The sequence below is a fragment of the Lathyrus oleraceus genome, chromosome 3 (genome assembly GCF_024323335.1).
Source record: "Lathyrus oleraceus cultivar Zhongwan6 chromosome 3, CAAS_Psat_ZW6_1.0, whole genome shotgun sequence".
Taxonomy (NCBI): domain Eukaryota; kingdom Viridiplantae; phylum Streptophyta; class Magnoliopsida; order Fabales; family Fabaceae; genus Lathyrus; species Lathyrus oleraceus.
The window spans coordinates 382,963,126-382,984,883 of NC_066581.1; the positions used below are offsets into that span (position 1 = coordinate 382,963,126).

The 21,758-nt window shown below is 35.2% G+C and overlaps 1 protein-coding gene and 1 non-coding gene across 2 annotated transcripts; one reads left to right on the forward strand and one right to left on the reverse strand.

Annotated features, from left to right (window-relative positions):
• Positions 1 to 380: 380 nt before the first annotated feature.
• LOC127134068 (small nucleolar RNA R71) lies at positions 381 to 487 on the reverse strand. Its single transcript, XR_007807844.1, has one exon. It is a non-coding gene; the product is annotated as a small nucleolar RNA R71 (small nucleolar RNA).
• A 9,483-nt stretch (positions 488 to 9,970) lies between these two features.
• On the forward strand, positions 9,971 to 13,744 carry LOC127127836 (monocopper oxidase-like protein SKU5). The gene is made up of 8 exons (XM_051057116.1): positions 9,971 to 10,324; positions 11,259 to 11,368; positions 11,451 to 11,721; positions 11,801 to 11,939; positions 12,055 to 12,781; positions 12,886 to 12,964; positions 13,041 to 13,237; positions 13,401 to 13,744. The coding sequence occupies exons 1-8, from the start codon at positions 10,184 to 10,186 to the stop codon at positions 13,531 to 13,533; spliced, it is 1,797 nt and encodes a 598-aa protein (XP_050913073.1). The 5' UTR covers positions 9,971 to 10,183; the 3' UTR covers positions 13,534 to 13,744.
• The last annotated feature ends 8,014 nt before the right edge of the window (positions 13,745 to 21,758 follow it).

The window sequence follows — 21,758 nt, forward strand, 5'->3', positions numbered from 1 at the left end:
AAGAAGGACCACATATCCGTCCTCTTAAATTCTACGCTACCTCGTCCCAACAAGAACCTCACAACAACATTGCTGCCCTCGCTATAAATCGAAATGATTTCGAGCTGAAACCCTCACTATTATCAGCCGTCCAACAACATCAATTTGCTGGAAATCCTACAGACGATCCTAATGAACACCTGACCAAGTTTGTGCAGTACGCAGATACTGTAACGGCGAATGGTGTATCTCAAGATGCGATAAGACTTGGCCTCTTTCCTTTCTCACTAAGAGACAGAGCTTGGGCTTGGTTGCAATCCTTGCCATTCAACTCCGTTACGACATGGGTAGAACTAAAGAACGTTTTCTTATCCCGATATTTTCCGCCGAGCAAAACTGCTATGCTGAGAGCTCAAATCAAAAAATTCAAGAAAAAAGATGTGGAATCTCTCTACGTAGCGTGGGAGAGATACAAGGACATGATGAGGATATGTCCACATCACGGTCTCGAAGACTGGGTGATCATTCACACATTTTACAATGGGCTTCTGTATAACACAAGACTGGTAGTAGACGCTGCCGCGGGCGGTGCACTTATGGACAAGCCATACAACGAAGCCTATCAACTCATTGAAAACATGGCCCAGAACCATTGCCAATGGGGAGGTGAAAGAACTCCAGTGGAAAAGTCCCAGACAAAGGGTGGAATGTACGAAATCAGTAGCCTTGACCATGTTCATGCAAAGGTAGATGCCCTTGTTCAAAAATTAGACAACTTGACTATACCACCCACAGCCACCGTGGCTGTTGTAACTCCAAACTGCGAGTTATGTGGAAACCCTGGACACACTGCACAAGAATGTCAAATATTAACAGGAGTCCCAACCGATCAAGTGAATTACACACAAGGAAATCCCTATTTAAATACCTACAATCCAGGTTGGAAAAACCATCCTAATTTCTCGTATAAGAACAACAATGCCCTGTATGCACCTGGCCAAGCACCAGCTGTTCCGCCTGGATATCAAAAGCAAGCTAATAACGCTCCTAACATGCCTAGGAAGTCAAATCTCTAATTAATGATGGAAAGCTTCATAGCTACCCAAGCTCAGACAAACAAAGACTTCTTGAACCAAAACATACATAATAGCGAGCAACTTAAACAACTAACGAACAAAGTAGATGCCTTAACCACCCACAATAAAATGCTTGAAACACAGATTTCACAAGTGGCTCAACATCAAGCATCTACAGCCGCTCCAGCTGGAACATTTCCTGGACAACCGCAACCTAATCCAAAAGGACATGCAAATGCCGTTATACTGAGGAGTGGAAAAGAAGTAGACGGACCCGTAGATCCAAGACTCCAAAACCCTGCCATGTACCAAAAACCAGACAAAACCTCAACTGAGCAGGTGAATGAACTGAAGGAAACAGAAGATAATACCCAAGAGGCCGAAGAGAAAGAGAAATCTTATGTGCCTCCACCTCCTTATAAACCACCCATTCCGTATCCTCAAAGACTCAAAAGTTCTAAAACTGCGAGTCAATTTAGGAAATTTGTTGAACTTCTGAAGCAACTAAACATTACGATACCCTTTACAGAAGCCATCACACAAATGCCCTCCTATGCCAAATTTCTTAAGGAAATCCTATCCAATAAGAAAAAGATTGAGGATAACGAAACAGTTACACTTACCGCCGAGTGTAGCGCAATAATCTAGAATAACATGCCTCCCAAAGTAAAAGACCCAGGTAGTTTTTCCATACCTTGTGTCATTGGAAAATTCGTCATAGACAAAGCTCTATGCGATCTAGGAGCCAGCATAAGTGTAATGCCCTTAACCATTTGTAAATGGCTCAGTATGGGAGAATTAAGACCAACCAAGATGTTTGTTCAATTAGCTGACCGCTTAATCAAATATCCGGTCGGTATACTAGAGAATATCCCCGTACGTGTAGGACAATTTTATATTCCTACAAACTTCATAATCATGGACATCAAAGAAGATGCCAGTACACCTATCATACTAGGAAGGCCATTCTTGGCTACCGCCGGAGCCATAATAAACGTAAAGAGAGGTAAGCTAACATTCGAAGTTGGAGAGGAAAAGGTTGAATTCATCTTGACCCAATTCTTACAAGCGCCAGCTATAGACGATACCTGTTATCTACTCGATGTCATAGACGAGTGCGTGAGAGAGATGGAGATGCAAGAAACCACATACTCTGATATAATGAAAATCCAAATCCCTCCAATCTTTGAAGACGATAATTGGCATGAACCATACCAAAACTAAAGTCTAACCGAATGCTTAGCACTTACACCCAACCACATGCCATGTCCAAAGAAACCTGACTTGGAATTAAAAGCACTACCAAAGAACCTACGATACGAATTCCTAGACACTGAACTGAAAAGACCAGTAATAGTGAACGCTGACTTAGGACAGATGGAAATTGAGAAATTACTAGGTGTCCTAAGAAAATATCCAACTGCGTTAGGATATAACATCGCCGATCTAAAAGGAATAAGTCCTTCTATATGTATGCTTCGCATTATGCTGGAGGAAGATTGTAAAACCTCTAGAGAACACCAGAGAAGGATCAACCAATCCTAAGTACGGTAGTCAAGGATGAAGTAAAGAAGCTACTAGACACTGGAATCATATACCCGATCTCTGATAGTCAATGGGTTAGCCTTAGGGGTGTTCAAAACCAAACCAACCCAATAGAAAACCGCAAACCAAACCAAACCAAACCGAAACCGCAAAAAACTGCATTTGGTTCGGATTCGTTTGGGTCATTTTTTAACAAAACCGCACGGTTTGGTTTGGTTTGTGGTTTGTATTTTGCAAACCGAACTAAACCAAACCAAACTGCATTATGTTACAACCCAAATTTTACTTATCCCACATCCAACCAAAACATCAAACCTAGTATGCCTTAACATTACAATTACAAAGGATTTTCTCTTACTCACGCTTAGGGTTTCAATTTCAAGCTTCTTAAATCTCTCATAGTAGTATCACACATTCTTCTCGTCTTCTTTTCCATGTAGGTTTCACCTATTCTACTATAATAGGTCATCGCTTATGTTCTTTCTTTTTCATCTTTTATGTTACTATTTTCTCTTTTAATTACATTTTTATCGCACCTTTCTTCTCAATCTCGCATCTCTTATGTTCTTTTTTTCATCTTCTCTAATCTCTCATCTCATATGTTTTTTATGTTTTATTATAATGTCTTCGATATTATTTTATGCTACTATTTATATATGTTTTTTATTCCACTTTTGTCTAATCTAATTTTTTGATATTGAATGAAACATTTTTGTCTAAATATGATGAGTTTTGATGTTATTTAGTCATGTATGAATGACTAAATACAAAGTTATGTTGTTCTCTATAGGTGTATGTATGGCACAATAAAAATATTATAAAAAGCCGAACCAACCGAACCAACCCAAACCGCATTGGTTTGGTTTGGTTTTATTTCTAAAAGCCAACCGAACCAAACCAAACCGCATGCTTTTTTCTCTTGCGGTTCGGATGATTTTTATTGCCAAAATCGCACCGCGAACACCCCTAGTTAGCCTCGTTCATGTAGTACCCAAGAAAGAGTGTGTTATAGTTGTTAAGAACGAGAAGGGCGAGTCAATAGCACAAAGAGTTGTGACCGGAAGTAGAATGTGCATCGACTATAGAAAACTAAACAAAGCCACTCGGAAAGATCATTTTCCTCTACCCTTCATTGACCAAATGCTTGAACGATTGGCTAAGCATTCTCACTTCTGCTATCTAGACGGTTATTCAGGATTCTTTCAAATCCCAATCCATCCTGACGACCAAGAAAAGAGTACCTTCACGTGCCCTTATGGTACATTCACCTACCGACGAATGCCATTTGGATTATGCAACGCTCCCGCAACATTTCAAAGATTTTTGATGGCAATCTTCGCCGATTATATAGACGACATCATGGAAGTCTTCATGGACGATTTTTCTGTTTGTGGGCAGAGTTTTGAAGGATGTCTATCAAACCTTGAAATAGTACTCGAAAGATGCGTAAAGGTAAACCTCGTTTTAAACTAGGAGAAATGTCATTTCATGGTTCAACAAGGAATTGGGTTAGGTCATGTGGTATCTGACAGAGGAATTGAAGTAGACAGAGCTAAGATCGAAATCATAGAGAACCTTCAACCTCCGAAAACCGTACGAGAAATACGAAGCTTTTTAGGACACGCCGGTTTCTACCGATGTTTCATTAAAGATTTCTCAAAAATTACCAAGCCACTTACAGGTTTATTAATGAAAGACGCTGATTTCATCTTTGATGAAAAATGCTTAACAACGTTCAACCAACTAAAAACATCTTTAATCACCGCACCCATAATGCAACCACCCTTAAGTATCCATTCTAGATTAACCCCTAGTAGTTTATACTAGCAGTCAGCACCGTCTCAAGCACAAACCACGTGGAGAGCCGATGAATATAAGTGTTTGATGCCTACAAATTAAGAAACTCCTTCATACCGTTGCTATCAAGAAATTGAAAAACGAACCATACAAAAGGTTGCAAAGATATACAAAAAGAAAGAACAGAAACCCCATTTGGTTGGTCCAGAGGTACCTATAGGACTCGGTAGGGCGAACCACGGTTCGATCCCCCACAACCTTCAAAAAGGGGATATATAAAGAGGTACCGCACTAGTGTACCAGATCCCGTACAGAGAAAAGGATCAAAGTCGCTAATCGGCTACTTCACTAAGTGCGTGCGGAGGCAAAGGGCTTAATGTGGTTGCGCTAGAATGAAACCGGGTGAAATAGAAACAGAGACACTAGGTTGAGCTATGATTCGAACTGGCTTGTGCAAGGGAGAGATCTATGCTAAAGCTAAAAGCTCGTGTCGTCACAGTATCTTTAGTGTTTTACTCGAATATCGGACACCGTGACAATCCACCTAACAACCACGTACGAATGGGTAATGTATTCACGTTTAACTTTGCTTTCAAATTGTATTTGCTTGAGGACAAGCAAAGATTCAAGTTTAGGGGAGTTTGATAACGCGAAAACACATCAGATATTTGCCTTGATTTACACTCAAAGATCATACCATTTTAATTAATATCCCGATTGCCAGGTTTTTATTGAATTATTATTATTATTGCCCAATTATTATTATAATTATGTTTGCCGCAATGTTGATCTGTTTATGCGCTGTGTTTGCTTTATTTAACATGTTCGGCTAAATTACCGGTATCGATATGTAGCAATTTAATTAGATGGGATTTAATAATAATCAGTGAAAACTCTTTTTCTCAAACAATCTTTTAGGCTGAAGTTTTTAATTTAAATTTAATTAACTTTATCACAAAAGCGTGAAAAGCTATTTAATACGGTTTTGCCACGAGAGTGGGAAATTAACTAAGGTGAGAGCCAACAATCGCGAGAGCGTGAGGCTCGAGCTGGATAGTAAAAATTAGGCATTGAGTTTAAAAACAGCGAGAACACTTTAAAAGCAATTAGAACTTATTTATTTTCAAAAAGTAATTTTAACTTCAAATGGGACAGCGATAGCGTACATTCTAACTTAAAGCTATAGGCCGAATCAACAATCACGAGAGTGTGAGATAGGGCTTTTTAAATAAATATTTTCTACTGAGAGATATTTGGCATTTAAACTATTCACGGGTGACTTATCGAATCCCTGACAATTAATGCGTTGCATACTGATTCCTTCCATCAATTCTTTCTTAAAACTAAATTTCCCTTAGATTTACTATTTTGCCCCCGAACTTCTACTAATCATTCCCTTAGCTAAACATAGTGACGTTAGTAACACTAGTTTGACCATAGGTCCCCGTGGGATCGATATCTTTTAAAACTAAAGCGACTGGACTGTGCACTTGCAGTCAAGTACCCGATAGACTATATTTTATATATAGTCACGACAAGCATCACAAACTCTAGCCTCAGCGGGAACTATTGTACTTACTAGGAAGTTTATGGTTGTAGTTTGTTTAACGTTCTTGCTCTTCAACCGTATTTGAGCCTGAACGTCTCAACTTCTTGATGCAACACTTTAGAGTCATAAGGAAGATGAATTTTACCAGAATAACACCATTGGAATCAACTTCCCTTCCGACCTAAGTGATGAGGAGAATATGTAGCAGAGTCTTCATACTCAACTACAAATAATTTTGCAATGGAAGCTCGTTTTGCTTTGTCGTGATTATGTAGTTTCAGTTGCGATACAAGCTTCATCACAATCTATTGGATGTGGCCTGAGGAGATATCCGTTCATCGATTGAAGATCCTTTGGTACCTAGAGAAGGCGTTTCGGTACGAGATCTATGCCCCTATTAACTGGGAACTTGTCGTATATTCGATGTCGCCAAGGTAAATATCATGTTAGCGGTGGGGATAGAGGTGGATCATGAATCTTCAACATGATATTCAAGGAAATTACCTCCATTCTCTAGTAATTTTAGTGTAGTTCTGGATTTGGATATAGGATCCTTTCTTCTTTTACTTCGTGGAGTTCCCGAAGGAATTAGAGATATGAAAATTTGATGAATCATAGTTGAAAAAATAACTGATTGAATCGAATGCGAATAATTTCTATGTTCAGTTCTAAATGCTCTTGATTCAGTGACATGAGGATCTTATGAAATGGTAAACCAAAGATTGAATTTGAAATCATGGAAATCATAGGAATCAGAAGTCGATTCCCTCAGACGACACTGGTGTTCTGTTTAGGAACCAAAATCAGAGGCAGTTGGTGAATTGAATATCTTGAACATGTGGTGTTGATCTCTAACGTGGCGACATAGGGTGAACTTGCAAGGTTATCATCCCAACGTCTAAGTCAATTCAAGATTCAAGATAGTTATAGTGAAGAGTGGAGATCAAAGAATGTACCTTGCTCTTCGTGTAAACTGATTTTTATACCCTAGGTCAAGTGTAATAGATTTGAGCTAAACTGAGTCTCAGCTCCTTACGCCTTTGGCCGACCCAGAATAATAAGTAGTTTAAAATATTTAGAAGAAAGGTGTGTTTAAGATGAAAAATAAAGAGAATGAGACACTATCAATAATTATGAAAAGTTTTGATGCACACGGTAAATTGTAATAAAATCAGAAGACAATTTTTTTAAATAATGATAAACAAGTTCTTCATCTTGTGGCGTGAATGGTTCTATGAATACTTATAAAATGTATTATATCTTATTAAATGATGATATAAATAAGCACGCATGTGATATTAAGAGGTATGGAGAAGGTTTAAGATTTAAGTTCAGAAGTTATACGAAAGAAAAAAGGTATCTGATACAAATGTGGTTATGGAGAAAATAAATACATATATTTTTTTTAATATGAAAAAACGGGTTAGGTTAAAGATTGTTTGGTGGGGAGCAAGACTTCCGCGATCAGAACCACAAATTAAATTCATTTAGGTACACATATAAATATAAATTGAAAAAGGTAAAAAGAGAAAAAAACAAATTTTATTATGATTATTTAGAGTAATGATAACTTATTCCATAAGAGCATATGTCAAGAAATCATAAATTAAAAGTTTGTTTGAATATATAAATATAAATAAATAAATAATAAATTTTTAATCAAATCAATACACAATTTTAAAACAAAGTTTCTACTTTAAACACAAAGTTTTTATTTATGGGTTTCTTAACACGTGCCCTTAGGGAACACGTAAACGAGACGTTACCGAACATTTGTTGGACACACATGTTAGCATCAAGCTTTAAAGCGTGTGTCACGATATTTACGCTACACCAACATTACCATCCTTCTAACATATGTTTTTGCTTAGGCATCATCGACATTCAAATGACGACTCTAAGTAGTGTTTTGTAGTTTAGACATTGCAGTCGACCTAAATTAGAAAATTTGGATTGAAAATGTTAAATCAATTTGATGTAATTTTATTAGAAGGACAATTCAATGAAGAAGAAGGGAAATATACAATTTGGAATTCTGATAGTTTCAAGAGTTATATTACGTACTTAATTAAAAGATAAATTATAGGTTGAAGATGACAACCGGAAAAAGACTTTTTATATGGTGATTAAAGAGGGGGTACCTACAATATTAACAATTCAATGATCAAGTTAGTAAAACGAGATGGGTGGAAGTTGAAAGTGCGAGTGCGAATGAATACCCGAGTGTAACGTAGAATCACACTTATATAGGGGTGACAGTTAGAATTGTCACCAACTGGTCTGATGTGAGATGCGAAATATTGTTGGATGAACACGTCAACGATTAAGATGAAGATGAAACACTCCTTTTGTGACGTACTTTGGCACAGAGGAACGCCATTGACTAGATTGTGTTGAGAATAACAAGTGTGAGTAGTGTGAGGAAGTCCCACACTGGTTAGAAATGTGGAGACTTAAGCATATATAAGTGAGAGAATCCACATGCCTATCACCTTAAGGTTTTAAGTGAGTTGTGGTGTGTCTCTCATAAAAATGTGTGTTGCTCATAAAAAGAAAGTCTCCAAAGTATAAAATTATCACTCGTGTTGATCCCTCGATTTGATAGACCGAACAATTGTATCATAAGTCTTTGGTTCAAGTGAAGGGATCTACTCATTTGTGTCGAAAGTATCCCTATACAATCGTGGGTAGAGTGTCCCGTTGAGTGTGAATAATATGGAGAAGTCTCACATTGATTTAAAATATGGAGACTTAAGCATTTATAAGTGAGAGAATTCACACACATATCACCTTAAAGTTTTGGGCGAGTATATGATGTGTCTCTCAAAAAAGTATGTTGCTCATAAAAAAGTCTCCAAAGTAAAAAATCTCCTTAGTGTTGACCCTCGGAGTTGACCCCAACAGTGGTATCAGAACCAGGTTCGAATGAAGAGACTACCTCACTTGTATCGAAAGTATCCCCACATGGTCGTGGATAGAGTGTCACGTTGAAGAGTGTCAACGATGGTACATGTGTATGTGATAAAAAAGAGCTTCCACTTGAGGGGGAGCATTGTGGATAGACTCACACTTGAGGGGGCGTTTAGAATAACAAGTGTGAGTAGTGTGGGAAAGTCACACACTGATTAAAAATGTGGAGATTTGAGCATTTATAAGTGGGAGAACCCGCACACATATCATCTCAAGATTTTGGATGAGTATATGATGTGTCTCTCATAAATACGTGTTGCTCATAAAAAAATCTCCAAAGTAAAAAATGTTCCCTCGTGTTGACCCCCATAATTGACTCCAACAAATTGAGCCTCTTGATTTGAATAGTTTTATTGGATCTTTGGTGAAGTTAGAACAAGTTTAAAATTGAAAAACTTGATTTTAATTTTTTTAGAGTTTTGAGAGAATATCTAAATTGATTTTTTTTAGATTTACGCACGAAAATGAAAAACTAATCAATGGTAAGAATTATTCTTTCGATCACGTTGATTATTAAAATCTACAATTCTCAAAGCTTAGCACAATGCTTATTTCCCCTAGTTGAGTGTATGTCTCCCAACAAGTGTTTTTTATTTTAGATTTTCATATTTTTAAAGCTAATGATTAATTATATTGATATCAACAATAAAATAAATATTATTTACTAAAATACTCTTATTAATAATAGATATTGAAGTAGTTAAATAATTAAAATACAATAAATAAGAATAAAATAATAAATATCACGAGATAAATAATTTAAGTCAAATAAAAAAAAAACATGATATCTATCGTGAGATAGAAGGAATATTGAATCGACCAAAATGAGTCCTTTTTCTTTATTATACCAAAACTTCATTACCAAATTAGATTGACTCCATTCATCTCATACTGGCTTTCTAAGAATCTCTTTAGTGACTGATGTATACTTTTATCTCTATAAGTGCTCGTAACATTAAATAAGCTCAATTATTTCGTATAGAATTCAAAACTCGTCAAAGTTATAATAACAGAGATTAAAAATAGAGAAAAAAAAAAGCAAATCTGTTAAGTGCATTAAAAGTCAAGGATTGGGGCCCAAGACAGGACATGAAAGTCAGAAAGTGGCTCCCTCTTCTTCTCTCTCATCCCCATGTGATCTGACGACGCTGTGACTCTCACAACACAACAACTATGTCTCTCTGCCAACTTTCATTCACCTCAACACCTTCTTCCTCCCTCTCTCTATACATCTTGAGAAGATAAGCGATAGTACTTTCAACCCACCATGCCATCATTTTCCTCTTGTTGGTTCTTCACAACACTTCTATGTTTCTTCTTAGATACTGCTTTTGCTGGTGACCCTTTTGTTTACTTTGATTGGACTGTTTCCTACACCACAGTGTCCCCACTTGGAGTCAAACAACAGGTTTCATTTCTCTACTTCTTACTTACTTGCATTGCATACTATAGGTTTTAAGTTTAGGGTTTTAGTTTTAGAATAAAGGGTGGATGGATCCTTGTTTTGGGAGTTGGAGGGTAAAAAGATTCCAATTTCCAAAACCCTTGTTGTATATTTGGTTGTTCCTATTTATGAAATTCTGTTATGATACTGCAATTTTAGTGCTAGTGGGTGCTGAGAAGAACCTTTTGAACTTGTTTGAAGTTTGCTTACTTAATGTACTTTGTCTCATGGTTTTAAGTGGTTGCATTTGCCGGTGTTGCGATTGCGGTTGCTGCGATGTGCATTGCAGCGTGAGTTTTGATTGGTAGGGGTTTGAAATAGACCATGTTAAGATTTTTCATGTAATTGAATTTTGGAGTTCTGAAAATTTGAGTTTTTATGAAAATACTAGATGAAACATTGGAAAAGTCGTCTGATGCTGTTTTGACTGCACTTCTAATTTAAAATCACACTGCAATTGCGGTCTAATGCGGTTGCGAAGACTTATGCATCACCAATATTGTGGCCGCAATTTAAAACCATGCTTAGTGCACTTAGCTTGATTATGTTTGATTTCACCTTTGGAGCATCCAGAATTGATTCTGAATGTGTATAATTGATTCTGGCAAGTTTGGTTGTTCTCGTGCAAAATTGATTATGCTTTCTAGAATTGATTCTACTTTCTAGAATTGATTCTACTCTAAATGTAATTTTTACTCTTCAACTCACTTTTGCAAAATTTATACAAACATAAATCACTTTATTTTAAAATCACTTTTAGTCAAAATCAAATTTATAGAATTAATTCATTTAAAATCAATTTTATTCACCGTATAACCAAACAAAAGCTTCATTGTTATCAGATATGCGCATGTCAGAAATGTAGTTTTTTTTTGTAACAAAAATATTGCTATTTCAGGTAATTGGGATCAATAAGCAATTTCCAGGACCAATTCTAAATGTCACAACAAACTGGAATGTGGTTGTTAATGTGAAGAATGATCTTGATGAGCCCTTACTTCTGACATGGTAGCAAAATTGTTATTTCTAGAGTGACGATACATGTCTAATATTGGTGATGATGATGATTATGTCGGGTAGTAAAATGCAGGAACGGTGTACAGCATAGGAAAGACACATGGCAAGATGGAGTTTCGGGAACCAATTGTCCGATTCCGGCTGGCTGGAATTGGACATACGAGTTTCAAGTTAAAGATCAGATAGGGAGTTTTTTCTACTTCCCTTCGCTAAATTTCCAGAGGGCTTCGGGTGGATACGGAGGAATTATCATAAACAATCGAGCAGTTATTCCTGTTCCCTTTGGATTGCCAGATGGTGATGTTACGATATTTCTGAGTGACTGGTACACCAAGAGTCATAAGGTCTTGCCACTTTTTTCGTCTTGCTTGTTTTTCTATAAATTTAATTTAGAGGTTTTGACCGTTTCATATACTGACACAGGATCTCAGGAAGGACGTGGAAAACGGCGTTGATCTTGGAATTCCTGACGGTGTTCTTATCAACGGACTGGGTCCTTATCGCTATGACGACACACTCGTCCCAAATGGCATTTCTTACCAGATAATAAACGTGGAACCTGGTAAGAATATGCCACTCTAGATTGTTCGTGAACATTAGAATGCTTGTTACATGTATAGACATTCTTGATAAAAGCTTGTTTTTGGCAATTAACCTGATCATCTTGTCTTAAATAGGGAAAACATACCGCATACGGGTTCACAATGTCGGCATCTCAACAAGCTTGAATTTTAGGATACAAAATCACAACTTGCTTCTTGTGGAGACCGAAGGATCATACACAGTTCAGCAAAACTACACAAACATGGATATTCATGTTGGCCAGTCATATTCATTCTTGGTTACAATGGATCAAAATGCGAGCACTGATTACTATATTGTCGCGAGTCCTCGGTTTGTTAATTCATCATGGGCTAAAGCTACCGGAGTTTCCATTTTGCACTATTCCAATTCTCAGGGTCCTGCTTCAGGTCCTCTTCCTAGTCTTTCTGATCAAGACAATCCTTCTTTCTCTATCAATCAAGCAAGATCTATAAGGTGGAACGTGTCTGCTGGTGCTGCACGTCCAAACCCGCAAGGTTCCTTCAAATACGGCGACATTACTGTCACAGATGTATATGTTATTCTCAATAGACCTCCCGAGCTTATAAATGGAAAGTGGCGAACTACCCTTAACGGTATATCATATTTACCACCTTCAACTCCCTTGACGCTTGCGCAACAATTTAAAATTCTCGGAGTGTACAAGCTTGATTTTCCAAATAGATTCATGAACAGGCCTTCTAAGGTTGATGTTTCACTCATTAATGGAACTTACAGAGGTTTTATGGAAATAATCTTTCAAAACAATGACACCACGGTTCAGACATACCATTTGGATGGCTATGCTTTTTTTGTTGTCGGGTGAGATTTTAGCTCTAAAAATTTGATATAACAAGTTTACTTTTCGTTTATGAAAACTATGATTTTAGGAATAAAATTAAGTAAATTTTGCATTTGAATTGTAGCATGGATTTCGGAGTATGGACTGAAAATAGCAGAAATACTTATAATAAGTGGGATGGCGTGGCGCGATGTACAACACAGGTATTGCTCTCTCACTACTATCTCTCCCATTTATAAGCCATTTTTTAATAGCGTTGTTCTTAACCTGTCTCTTTAGGTCTTTCCCGGGGCATGGACAGCCATTTTAGTATCTCTTGACAACGCTGGCATTTGGAACCTTCGTGCGGAGAATCTCAACTCTTGGTATCTGGGCCAAGAAGTCTATCTACAAGTTGTAAACCCGGAGAATGATAGTAACGAGAATATTTTGCCAGATAATGCAATATATTGTGGCCTACTATCCTCCCTGCAAAGGTAAGATCGCCTTAAAACATACTAGTAGTTGTTTTTTTATCAGAACTTCGCAGTTAAACTTGCTTGGACACAAATATTACTATGATGTTTGACTTTCCGAGAAATTCTTGTGTTGCACCGTTGTATTTTGATAGTAACCATAGTGCTTGATTCTCTTATGCAGGGAGCAGTCTCACAAATTCCAGTTCTCTATAGGATCATCACCTTTAAGCAGTAATTCTAGAATGATATTATTCATGTTATTGTTCCTAGCTCTAATTGAAAGTTTGTATGGAATGTGTAGTTTAGAATATTAGTGGCATCTAAAACAAGGTACCAAATTTAAGATTTAGATGGGCATTGTCATTGAAAAGGAAATTTTGTGTCTATAACATGTTGCACAAGCTTTATATAGATGTATTCATAACCTGTAAAACTAGAAGAGTACATTGTTTTGAAGTTTCTTCATCCCTCTGGATGCTTTATTTATAACTACAGGAGCTGAATCTGATATATATTTGATATCTATACTGTTGTAAAGTTTTTAATGTATTAAAAATTTCAGTACAATGCTTAAACAAGTTTTTACAATAGAGAGAAAAATAAATTTAATAAGTTTTGTTTGAAGAGATTCATACTAATAGGGCAAAGTAAATATAAATTATCATTTAAATTTGGGTGGGTATCATTTGCAATAGCTCTACTAATAGGATCAGATTATTTTAGCTTAAAAAAATGGATTTTTTATTTTTATTTTTGAAAATGAATTTTATAAAAATGTTTTTAACAATATTACAAGTTTTTTTAAATTTGTTTTTTTATAAATTAAAAGATTAATTTTGATATACTATAACATAAATCTACATTATTGAAGATCAAAGTATACTCAAAATCACCGTTTTTTCAAAAAGTTCTATTTCATATTAATAGTGCAAAGTAAATATAAATTATCATTTAAACTTGGGTGGGTATCATTTGCAATAGCTCTACTAATAGGGTCAGTTTGTTTTAGCTTTAAAAAATGAATTCTTTTTTGTATTTTTAAAAATGGATTTTATAAAAATATTTTTTAAAATATTACAAGTTTTTTTAAATTTATTTTTTATAAATTAAAAGATTAATTTTATATACTATAACATAAACCTACATTATTGAAGATCAAAGTATAGTCAAAATCACAGTTTTTTCAAAAAGTTTTATTTTAAAAGTGATTTTTTATGAAAAGCTATTTGAAATAACTTCAAAATTAAGTGATTTTTTTAAAATTTTGATATCCAAATTTTTTTTCCGATAAAATGATGAAATACTTAAAATAACATTTTAAGAATAACTATTCAAACTAAATTTTCATTTGAAACTTTTATGAAAAATTTCTTTGTAAAATTTTTTTACATCAAAATATGTTACACTATAAAAATCATTTAAAAAAAAAGTCAAAACAAACAAGTCATAAATCAGCTAGCGAAATTGATTCTTGGACTCTTGGTGCCAATTATCATGTGTTATTCGTTGCATTTGTTTAACTTTTATTTATAAAATTAGGGGATTATTTTTCCCATTCTTAGTGATGAGAAACACTGGGAAATTTGAAAACACCCTTAAATTCGGAAAGTATATCTCCGGACGCATCTATATATACCAAATTAATGTATAACCGAGCAACACTCATTTTTGCCATAATTTCGTATTGAGAGCATCTCTGTAATAACTCTATATGCACTCCATTCATTCGTAACTAAGTCACACTCTCATTTTCCTATAATTTAGTTCAGAGATGCATCATAATAATAACCCCATATGCACTTCATCAATTCGTAATTGAGCTACACTTTCATTTTGCCATAAATGAGTATGGGGATGTATCTCCGTAACAAATACAAATATAAACTTTCGTAATCATCCTTTAGGTAGTAAATTTTGAGATTTTTTAGAAATACACAAGCACGACTGACTGGTTTCCTCTGAGCAGAACGAATGCACAAACACGTGGTTGACCCTCACATATGACCAACCAGAGATGTGTAGAAAGTGTTGGAGGATCCATGTCTAGAAATGCTAGATATGAAATATTACTAATAGTGTAACACAAGTGTTATAAAAATGGTACACTGATAGTAAATGATGCAAATATATTACCGTAAACAACATGCAACTAGCTGTCATCTGTCTAGTCTTCCAAATATAACCTTCAACTAATTTGGAGTAGATGTAAATAAACAAGCGCCCTCCAGTTGTAATCATGAATCCACTCCAAGTCAATAGAGTATCTGAGGTAAACCATATCAACATTATAAACACTTTCATCCACAAATATGGATGTGCCAACCAAGTACATGAGGTATGACCTCAATGCATATTCTCTATGATACATAACTCGTTTATCATTACCAACAACTTGCACTTCCGTAGCCAAGTAGTGTGTATATAGGTTCTCTAGGAATCCAAATATAACATGAGCACTTCCGGTGTCTTCCAACTCCTTTAGGGCACCCGCTGGGTCAACTCCCAAATGCGTCACCATCAACTCTAGTGCTTCAGTTCTGGTCATCTTGGAGTGGCCTGATAATTTCCCCCTAATCAAAATACGTAGCATGCATGACACATCATCAAGTGTGATGAACATCTCACCATTTATAAGATGAAAAGACAATGCCTCAGAATGTCATCTCTCAAGGAACGCTGACAACATACCATGACTAATAGTAGCATAATCGGTCATGCATAAATCTCACAACCCAGATAGTTGCATGACATCATGAAATCACTACTCCTCAGGCTACTTCAACCTCACAATCTTTCAACCATGGTTGGTGCATTTTAAAGCATTATGGTACTGCAAAAAATACATCACCGTCAGAAAGTTTAAATATTATAACATTCATGTTTCAAATAATAAGTACATATAAATTTTACCTCTTTACCTCACACGTGCCTGACAACATGGTCGGCATATAGAGGCAGCAATGATGTGTCATACGAGCTTCCTCAAAATTCCCTAGGAACAACAACATCAATAGTAGGTGTGTCAATCTGGACTAGTGGGGCTTCCGGGGTAGCATTAGGTGACACCTACATCTAGGAAGACGGAGACAAAGACACATAAACCCCACAAGTTAGCACTTCCGCATCAAATAAACTGGCACGAGGCGATGGTCGCGAGGGTAAACCTTTTTCCATGTGAATATATGCATGCTGGGAGACTCTATTGGGCCTCATTCGTTCTTGATTGTCATCCATATAATTAAACCAGACAAGCCAAATAATGCAGAAAAGATCACCAGATAAGTGACATTCAAAATCAAACAAAACAATGCAGATAGATAAAATATGGATGTTCACTTCCGTATTCTTGGAAAATCAAAATATAAAACAATACAAAAGTGCATTTTCGTAGTTACATGCAACTTAGAAAAGAGAAAATGACAGAAACATAGGAAAACCAAAAAGGGACAAAACACATTGCTCAATTATACTACCTAACAATGACTACAACTATCTATATATTGATATATATTACAGAACCTAATATTCCTATTTTTGAATGCACGTATAGAAAATCAAACGTGAACAAAAACTTGGATTGAAAAACTTACAAAATATGAAGTTAATGATGAACACTTCAATTGATTGGATGTTAAGAGTAGAAATTGACAAACTACTTGAATTGGATAGAGTAGAAATGAATCTTGTTTCACGAAAAAAGAAAGAAATGAAACCTGGATTGGATTTTTTTTGGAAGTGAGGGGTGGAAATGAGAAGAGTTTTAGAGTGTTTTGTTGGAAATGAGGAAGGGGAGAGTCTAACACGTATTTAATTAAAACCCCATATGGAGGTGCACTTCCGTAAGTTATATAGAGATACATTTCCGTAAGTTATATAGAGATATATTTCCGTATTAATTATTGGCAAAATGAGAGTGTGACTCACTTACGAATGAATTGAGTATTGACTGGGATGCGTCAAGAAGTATATTTCTGAATTCCAGGGGCAATTTTGGTTTTTCACAAGGGTGTTTGAGCACCCCTAAGAGTGGGAGAAGTAATCCCCTAAACTTAAGTCTCTAAAAGTTAGCCTTTCCAATGGTATCTTTGCATTTGTCAAATATGCTAGTAACATCACTTTCTCACCTAATGTATACCTTGCTCATTTCCTATTTCACCCGATTTTCACTTGAATATAATTTCAATTTCTAGGTTGTGCCAAACCATGAACTGTTATGTTCTATTTTTTTTTGTTATACTTGTGTTTTGCATGACTTGAATACTAAGATGATTGATTTGGGGAATCAAAGTTTTATATAGAGTGGAAATAGATTGATCTAATCTTGAAGTCCAAGCCAATAAACATAACTTAATCAACTCAATCAAAACATTCAATACTTTTAGTACATATAGCTTTGTAAATTCAGTACTTTTAGTATACATAACTTTGTAATTCCCATATTAGCCAAATGACAATTTAAATTTAATCATTTATCTCATAAGAGACTTACACAAATGTTTCATTTGTATTTCTCTTTTTCATTTGATAATAAAGCCACTTGTGACATATGTCATAGATAAAGAAAATTAACATTTAATTCAAGTAAATCTATATCTTCTAACAAATTTGAATTACTACACTTTGACATTTGGGGTCTATTAGTTATTTCTTATGTGTACAACCATAAGTATTTCTTAATCATTCTTGATGACCACGCCAGATTTGTATCATATTACTTAAAACTAAATTATAAGTATCACTACATGTCCATGAATTCATTATCATGTTAGAACAGATAATGGACCTGAATTCATGCTAAACCAATTTTATAAGTGTAAAGGGAATCGTGGTGAAAAAAGTTGAAAAAGGGGAAGACTTGCTTTGTTGGAAATGAAAAAGTAGGTCAAGGTATTTATAGATCATGATCCAATCCAAGATGAAGATTTCTATTATGAAAGTTGGAAAATTTATTAGAGAGGAGAGAGTTGCATTAGCTTTGAATAAGAAAACAAAAGGTTACTTATAATACAAGCTAATGAGTACACAATATACTAGGGTCAAAAACCGATTAGAATAAAACTTATAACTAATTCCTAACTGTCCTAACAGACCGGAAACAATTAGTTATACAACTATCAAAAGTTATTTATACTTACATGCTTGTTACTTGACTCTCAAACTTTATCTTCAATTTTACTTGTGTCTAATGTGACAGCTATTTCATTCATATTTGCTCACAGATTGACCAGTCAACTATTTGGATGATTGGCCAATTTGTGCTTCTAAGTTTATGATTGATGCGTCGCTATTCTTGTTGGTATCAAGTTTCATGTTCTTAAGATTATCTTGCATTACATGTATGTTTTGCCTTTAGGTGTCCTCAATTTGATAAGACTTCCTTACTATTATGAAATATATATAAATATTACTAGAATGGATATTGAATACTAACCATTTTTAATTTGTGCTTTATATCGACAAAGATTTATACTGGTTCACCAAAAAATGGCTACTTTAGCCCTTATAATTTGTGAAATTTTTCGTTTGATGCTCAACAACTTATCATAATGAGCCTTAACAACAATAACACGAAGATCAACCTCAACGACATCAATATGTTGATGACACATATTTTATGTTTTGAAGATAATAAAATTTTGTGCAAGTATAATTAAGATTATGATCCTATTTGTTATTTTATGCGTGCTCTTGATGTTGTGAGCTCATGTTACTTCAAACAAGTTAAAACATACCTCATCATCCTTACTTCTAACTTTCATGTTGGCCGATATCCAGGATGGGTGTGCACAGTCGCTTATTTCCATAATCCCAGCTCTTGGATTTTCTATGTTAGGCCTTATCAAAGTTTCTTGGATGAAGGAGTGGTTTATCTCGAACGATCTGGTGTTGACTAGTTTAGGTAAGACATTTGTCAGGTGTTATGTTCTTTTGGGACATGCACTATTTCTGACATTTTGAATTTTTCTAAATTTTCTATGGCCAAGGTGAATTACCGTTGAAACAATAGCTCATTTTTCCTCATAACCGACTTAATTATTGGTGGTAAAAAACTCGAAATGCAAATAATTTGATTATCATTATGGTTTTGTTCTCTAAAATGAGTCCAGCTCCACTCTCGCAGCTGTTGGATGACCCGTCTTTAAATTCTACCTAGGTATGAGTTGGTTTTGGTGCACTTGAGGTCATTTCTACTAGGAAATTTACAAATAGGTATGCCTTCAAGGATTTTTTCGACTTGTAAGAAACATCAAATTTAGACGTTTCGATGGACCATTTCGTCAATCGCTCGATTGGATTTGGTCGGTGGAGTACTTGATTCAGTGGTAGGCCAGTCTAATAATAGAAAATTAACTAATTAACTTATTTTTTATCCTCTTTTACTTCCTTTAATTCATTCTTCAATATTCTCCCACGGGTTGAAGGTTGCTATATATCTACTATTTTCAAGTTGAGCAACAATGTGTGAAATGGCTAAGGTAGTAATGGCTTTGTAAAGAAATCTTCCAATTAATCTTTGGATGAAACTGAAGATAACTTCATAAGTCTTGTTGCTTGTTTTTTTCTAACAATATGGTAATTAATTTCTAGATGCTTTGTTCTTTCGTGGAAAATCAGATTGGTTGGAATGTGCAATGTACTTTGATTGTCGTAGTGTAATACAATTTTTAATGCATTTGATTTGCAAATATTTAAGATGGTATAGAAGCCAATGTAGGTTACATGTGACTGCTATAAGTATCCAATAATATGATTCATACGAGGATCTTGAAACTGTAAGTTACTTCTTTCTTCTCCATGAGGTTAGTGACTTGCCAAGAAAGAAACACTACCCTGAGATGGATCTCTTTGTGTCTAGGCATCATGCCTAGTATGCATTATAGTAGCCATTATTGAATCTCTAGGGAACACAATTGCTTGACCTGGACATGTTTTTAGGTATTTCAGAACTCTGTTGGTTGGATTGAAGTGTGCTATGGTGAGACGTGACACAAATTAGTTGAGTTGTTATATGTAAAATGTGATATCTGATCTAGTTGCATTCAAGTATAATAATCATATCACTAACCTTTTGTTGGCAAAAATGTATGATTAGAAGCACTTGAATCTTGGTGCAACTTTAGTAATGGATCAGAGGGTGTTAACACAAGTTTGGAATCGACGAATCCTGACTCTTCTAGAAAATCAAGACAATATTTCATTTGGCTCAATGATACGCCAATATCTATTTTCCTTTTTAGGTTATGGGAACCTATGTGTTTGTCTCGAATAGAGAACCTCTAAGGTTATTTGCTTTTTGGTTAATGTATATTCTAAGTGTGGCTTAACAGAAAAAGGGTTATGTAAGATGATACTTTTTTTTCTCCAGAAAGTGATCTTAGGAGGTGATATCCATTGTGTTTTGGATGATTTTAATTATGTCTTCTCTACTAGTGAGAGGAGAGAGGGTAATGGTTCTTCTAGTTCTTCTGATAACCCTGAGTATGTTCCTTTTACCAATTTTATTGTCTGGATGGATTTGGTTGATCTACCTCTTTTAGAGAGGAATTTCACTTGGTTTCAACTGAATGGAGAGGAAACTAGTAGGGTTGATTAAATCCTTGTGTCTAATGTATGGTGAGATAATTGGATGTGATGTATCAATGGGATCTTCATAGGGATTTCTTAGACCATTGTCCTATTATTCTCAAGTATTTAAATTATTTGTGGTTCCCAAGCCTTTTAAATTTAACAATTACTAGTTATTTCACAATAATCTCCTTTTGTTGGTCCTTCTTCCTAGTCTGATGTTTCTATTCATTGTTGGAAAGCTTTTGTGATTTTGGAGAAATTAAAATCTCTTAAATTGGCTTTAAAAATTCGGAATATATAGGTGTTTAGTAATCTTGATTTTCAAATTGAATCCTTTAGAGAAGTGGTGAGTAATTTGGATTCCTTGGACAGTCAAAGGAGTTTATATAAGGAGGAGATTATTGAGAGATCTAGTTCCCATGTGGATCTTTGGTCCTTACTTAGGACCAAAAATTCTTTGTTATTTCAAGATTCAAATCTAAGTGGCTTATGGAAGGTGATGCTAACTCTAGTTTTTCCATGTCTATGTTAAAAGTAAGAGTAAGAGGAATGAAGTCTTAGTCCTCAAGGTTGGTGAAAATTGGAAAAAAGGTGTGTTTGAAATTCTAAAGGAGGTGTATAATTATTTTTATGAGATCTTTGTTGAGCCGAATAGAGACATACATTGTCTTGATGATGTTACTTTTCGATCTCTTTCAAATGAAGATGACATAAGTCTTACTGGCCCATTTCTTATTCATGAATTAGAACAAGTAGTTACACATTAAGAGTTTTGGTCCTAATGGTTTTAATTTCTCCTTCTCGATAAGATAGAGAACTTGTCAAGGGAAGCTTTGGTAATTATATTTTATCAATTTCGATGCTTTGCTTCGTTACACCATAGATTTACATCTCATTTTGTGACATTGATCTCAAAAGTTAAATCCCATTCTCAGTTGAGATATTTTAGGCCTATATATCTGATGGGATC

Excerpts from the sequence above, each read along its gene's own strand:
- LOC127127836 (XM_051057116.1), top strand. The coding sequence starts at position 10,184 with ATGCCATCATTTTCCTCTTGTTGGTTCTTCACAACACTTCTATGTTTC. Across the intron at positions 11,369-11,450 it reads GAGCCCTTACTTCTGACATG|GAACGGTGTACAGCATAGGA; the intron begins GTAGCAAAATTG and ends AGTAAAATGCAG. Across the intron at positions 13,238-13,400 it reads CTACTATCCTCCCTGCAAAG|GGAGCAGTCTCACAAATTCC; the intron begins GTAAGATCGCCT and ends TCTCTTATGCAG.